This window comes from Cyclopterus lumpus, chromosome 15, assembly GCF_009769545.1.
Source record: "Cyclopterus lumpus isolate fCycLum1 chromosome 15, fCycLum1.pri, whole genome shotgun sequence".
Lineage (NCBI taxonomy): Eukaryota > Metazoa > Chordata > Actinopteri > Perciformes > Cyclopteridae > Cyclopterus > Cyclopterus lumpus.
This window is the reverse complement of record NC_046980.1, coordinates 1,761,757-1,764,367: the sequence shown is the minus strand read 5'-3', so window position 1 is coordinate 1,764,367 and position 2,611 is coordinate 1,761,757. Positions and strand designations below refer to the sequence as shown.

The following is a 2,611-nucleotide window of genomic DNA, read 5'->3' as shown; positions in this document are numbered from 1 at the left end:
GTTTGCATTTTTTCAAAATGTTTTAAAGGGGGAAATTACAAGTGATGGCGTCATATTGGTGACGTCATCATCATCATCATCATCACTGAGAGTCAGATGTATGTGGTTCAAAGAAATCCAAAATTGGTCAAATTAGCCAAAAAAGAAAAAGAAAGTCCTTGAATGTGTATTTATTTACAAATGAAGTACTAATTAAACTGTAGAGGCTCTCTATGGGTCACGTGGTCACTGCTGGTCACTGTGGTGATGGTCAGTCTTCCACCAATGTGATCACATAACCGGCTCGTCATATTTCATGCTAGTGACTTCATGTCCAGTTCTGACTTCCGACGCTAAAGTAAATCATATAAAATATATTGTTGAGCTCTACTTATGGATGATGATATGACATCTGAATGATCATCCCGGGATTGTTTCGGTCCTCGGCTGCGTAAACCTGCGTCATCGGTGCTTTTGACGTATTATAGAACTAACGTTTATTATTCAGATGTGAATAATAATCGTGCATAACGCCGCTGATTTACATTTATAGATCGCCTGTACTGGTCCAGTGGAGCCGGTGGAGCCGCTCTCTGCCCCGGGTGATGCGTAAAGGAGGCGCATGGTTCAGGGCAGCGCCGGCAGGGCTCCACACGCTCCTGGCAGAAAGAAGCGAGAGTTGAGAAGGAGAGAGAGAGCGCGTGGGAGGAAAGAGAGAGAGAGAGAGAGAGAGAGAGGGTGGGAGAGAGCCCCCCCCCCCCCCCCCCCCCCCCAAACCAAACGTCTCGATGGACCCACTCCTTCATAACCCACTCTTCTCCAGACTTGCGCAGATTGGCCAAAGTGTCCAGACCGGACTGTGGCTCAACACGGGCCGCGGATGAGCGCAGCGTCGCTGAGTGAACTCTTCACCCGCAGCCTGGTTGAGTCGAGTGTGCCGTGAAAGTCCGAGCAGCCACACACACAAACACGGACACACACACACACACACACACACACACACACACACACACACACGCCCTCTGGCGCGAGGTGCTCCATGTGAATGTCTGCCGGTCTCCCCGGGATGCCATGCCGCGAAGTCACACCGGCGAGGAGAGCGGCGGCGCGGGTCTGTGGCTGAAGACCTCGACGGGACGCCGGGCGGACGACCACGCGCCGAAGGATGTGGAGTCCGGCCGGAGGGCGATGAACAACGCGGCGCGGGCCGGGGACGGCCTCCTGTCGCCCGGCGCGGCAGGTGCGCCGGCCGCGGAGAGGAAGCAGGGCGCCCGGCTCAGCCTGCTCGGGAAGCCGCTGATCTACAGCGCGCAGAGCGGCCGCAGGAACGCGAGCTACCGGCGGCTCCAGAACTACCTCTACAACGTGCTGGAGAGACCTCGAGAGTGGGCTTTCGTCTACCACGCGTTCGTGTGAGTACTTTGACTTTATCACAGAGAACACAGACACACAGACACACACACAGACACACACACACACACACACACACACACACACGCACACACACACACACGCGCGCACACACACACACACACACACACACACACACGCACACACACACACACACACACACACACACACACACACACTCTCTAAAGAGTTTGGAACACGTTTGAAGGAAAATAGAGCAGGAATAAAGCAGCTTTTTGGAAAATATAACAGATTTGAGTTGTCTGTTGTTCCCCTGATGATGACCAACTGAGGTCATGATGCACACACACACAGACGGACACACACACACACACACAGACAGACACACACACAGACGGACACACACACACAGACACAGACGGACACACACACACACACATCGTATGCAGAACCCAAAAGTTTACATTTTATTCTTTTCCTGCACACGTGTTCATAGATACTCATTGTTGACTGTCTGTTTCTGGGACTGTGACTGTTATTGATCTGATGATTGATTGATTGATTCATCGCTGTCCGTCACCTGTTGTTCCGGCATGAAAACACCGGCGACACCATTCAGGGCCTTTTTGTGTGCTGGTGTCTGAAGGTGTTTTTTGACAAATTGCTGATTTAATTTCAATATTTCTCGGTGAGCCAGAGGAGCATGCGAGGCCCCACGACGGCTTCCTCTTCTTCTCGTAACACTGGGAGCTCCAGCAGACCCGAGGGTCTCTTAGAGAAGATCAACGTCGACTGAAAAGGTTCAACGTGATATCGGCCGCTGCGTCTGATTCCTTCATTACCGGCTTTGGAGGAAAAAGTCCTGCGGGGACATTTTTTTAAACTGGAAACAGCCGTCAGCTGAACACAGATTGGTTTCTCTGCTGTGAAATAACTCCCTTAAGACTTCTGATTAAAAACAAACAACCCAGTTCCATCTGTCTTGGGGCAGTTTCACTTAATCAGTTGGCAGATTATTAGAATGGTTCGGGGCCGGGCGTTCCTGGATCGGTGGTTCCTTCGGCCCGGTGATCCGATAGCTGCTCGCCAACCGGTCGGCTCTCCTGCTTTCAACTGCATTCAACCCACGGCGGATTCCTCAGAGGTATTATTGTATAATCTGCGTACTCCTTTCTATCTGGTTTTCATTGCTGTTTCTGAGCAACACGCACAGGCTGTGTGTAAGAAGAGTTCGGCCATGTTGGATTACGGCCGTCGCCAT

At 51.6% G+C, this 2,611-nt stretch overlaps 1 protein-coding gene across 1 annotated transcript in view; it reads left to right on the top strand.

The window, feature by feature from the left end:
* Positions 1-1,024: 1,024 nt before the first annotated feature.
* Positions 1,025-2,611, top strand: part of kcnq5a (potassium voltage-gated channel, KQT-like subfamily, member 5a) — an 88,192-nt gene continuing 86,605 nt past the window's right edge. The window contains exon 1 of the mRNA XM_034551578.1: positions 1,025-1,391. Coding sequence (XP_034407469.1) covers positions 1,051-1,391 — 341 coding nt within the window. The 5' untranslated portion in view covers positions 1,025-1,050. The remainder of the gene's footprint in view (positions 1,392-2,611) is intronic.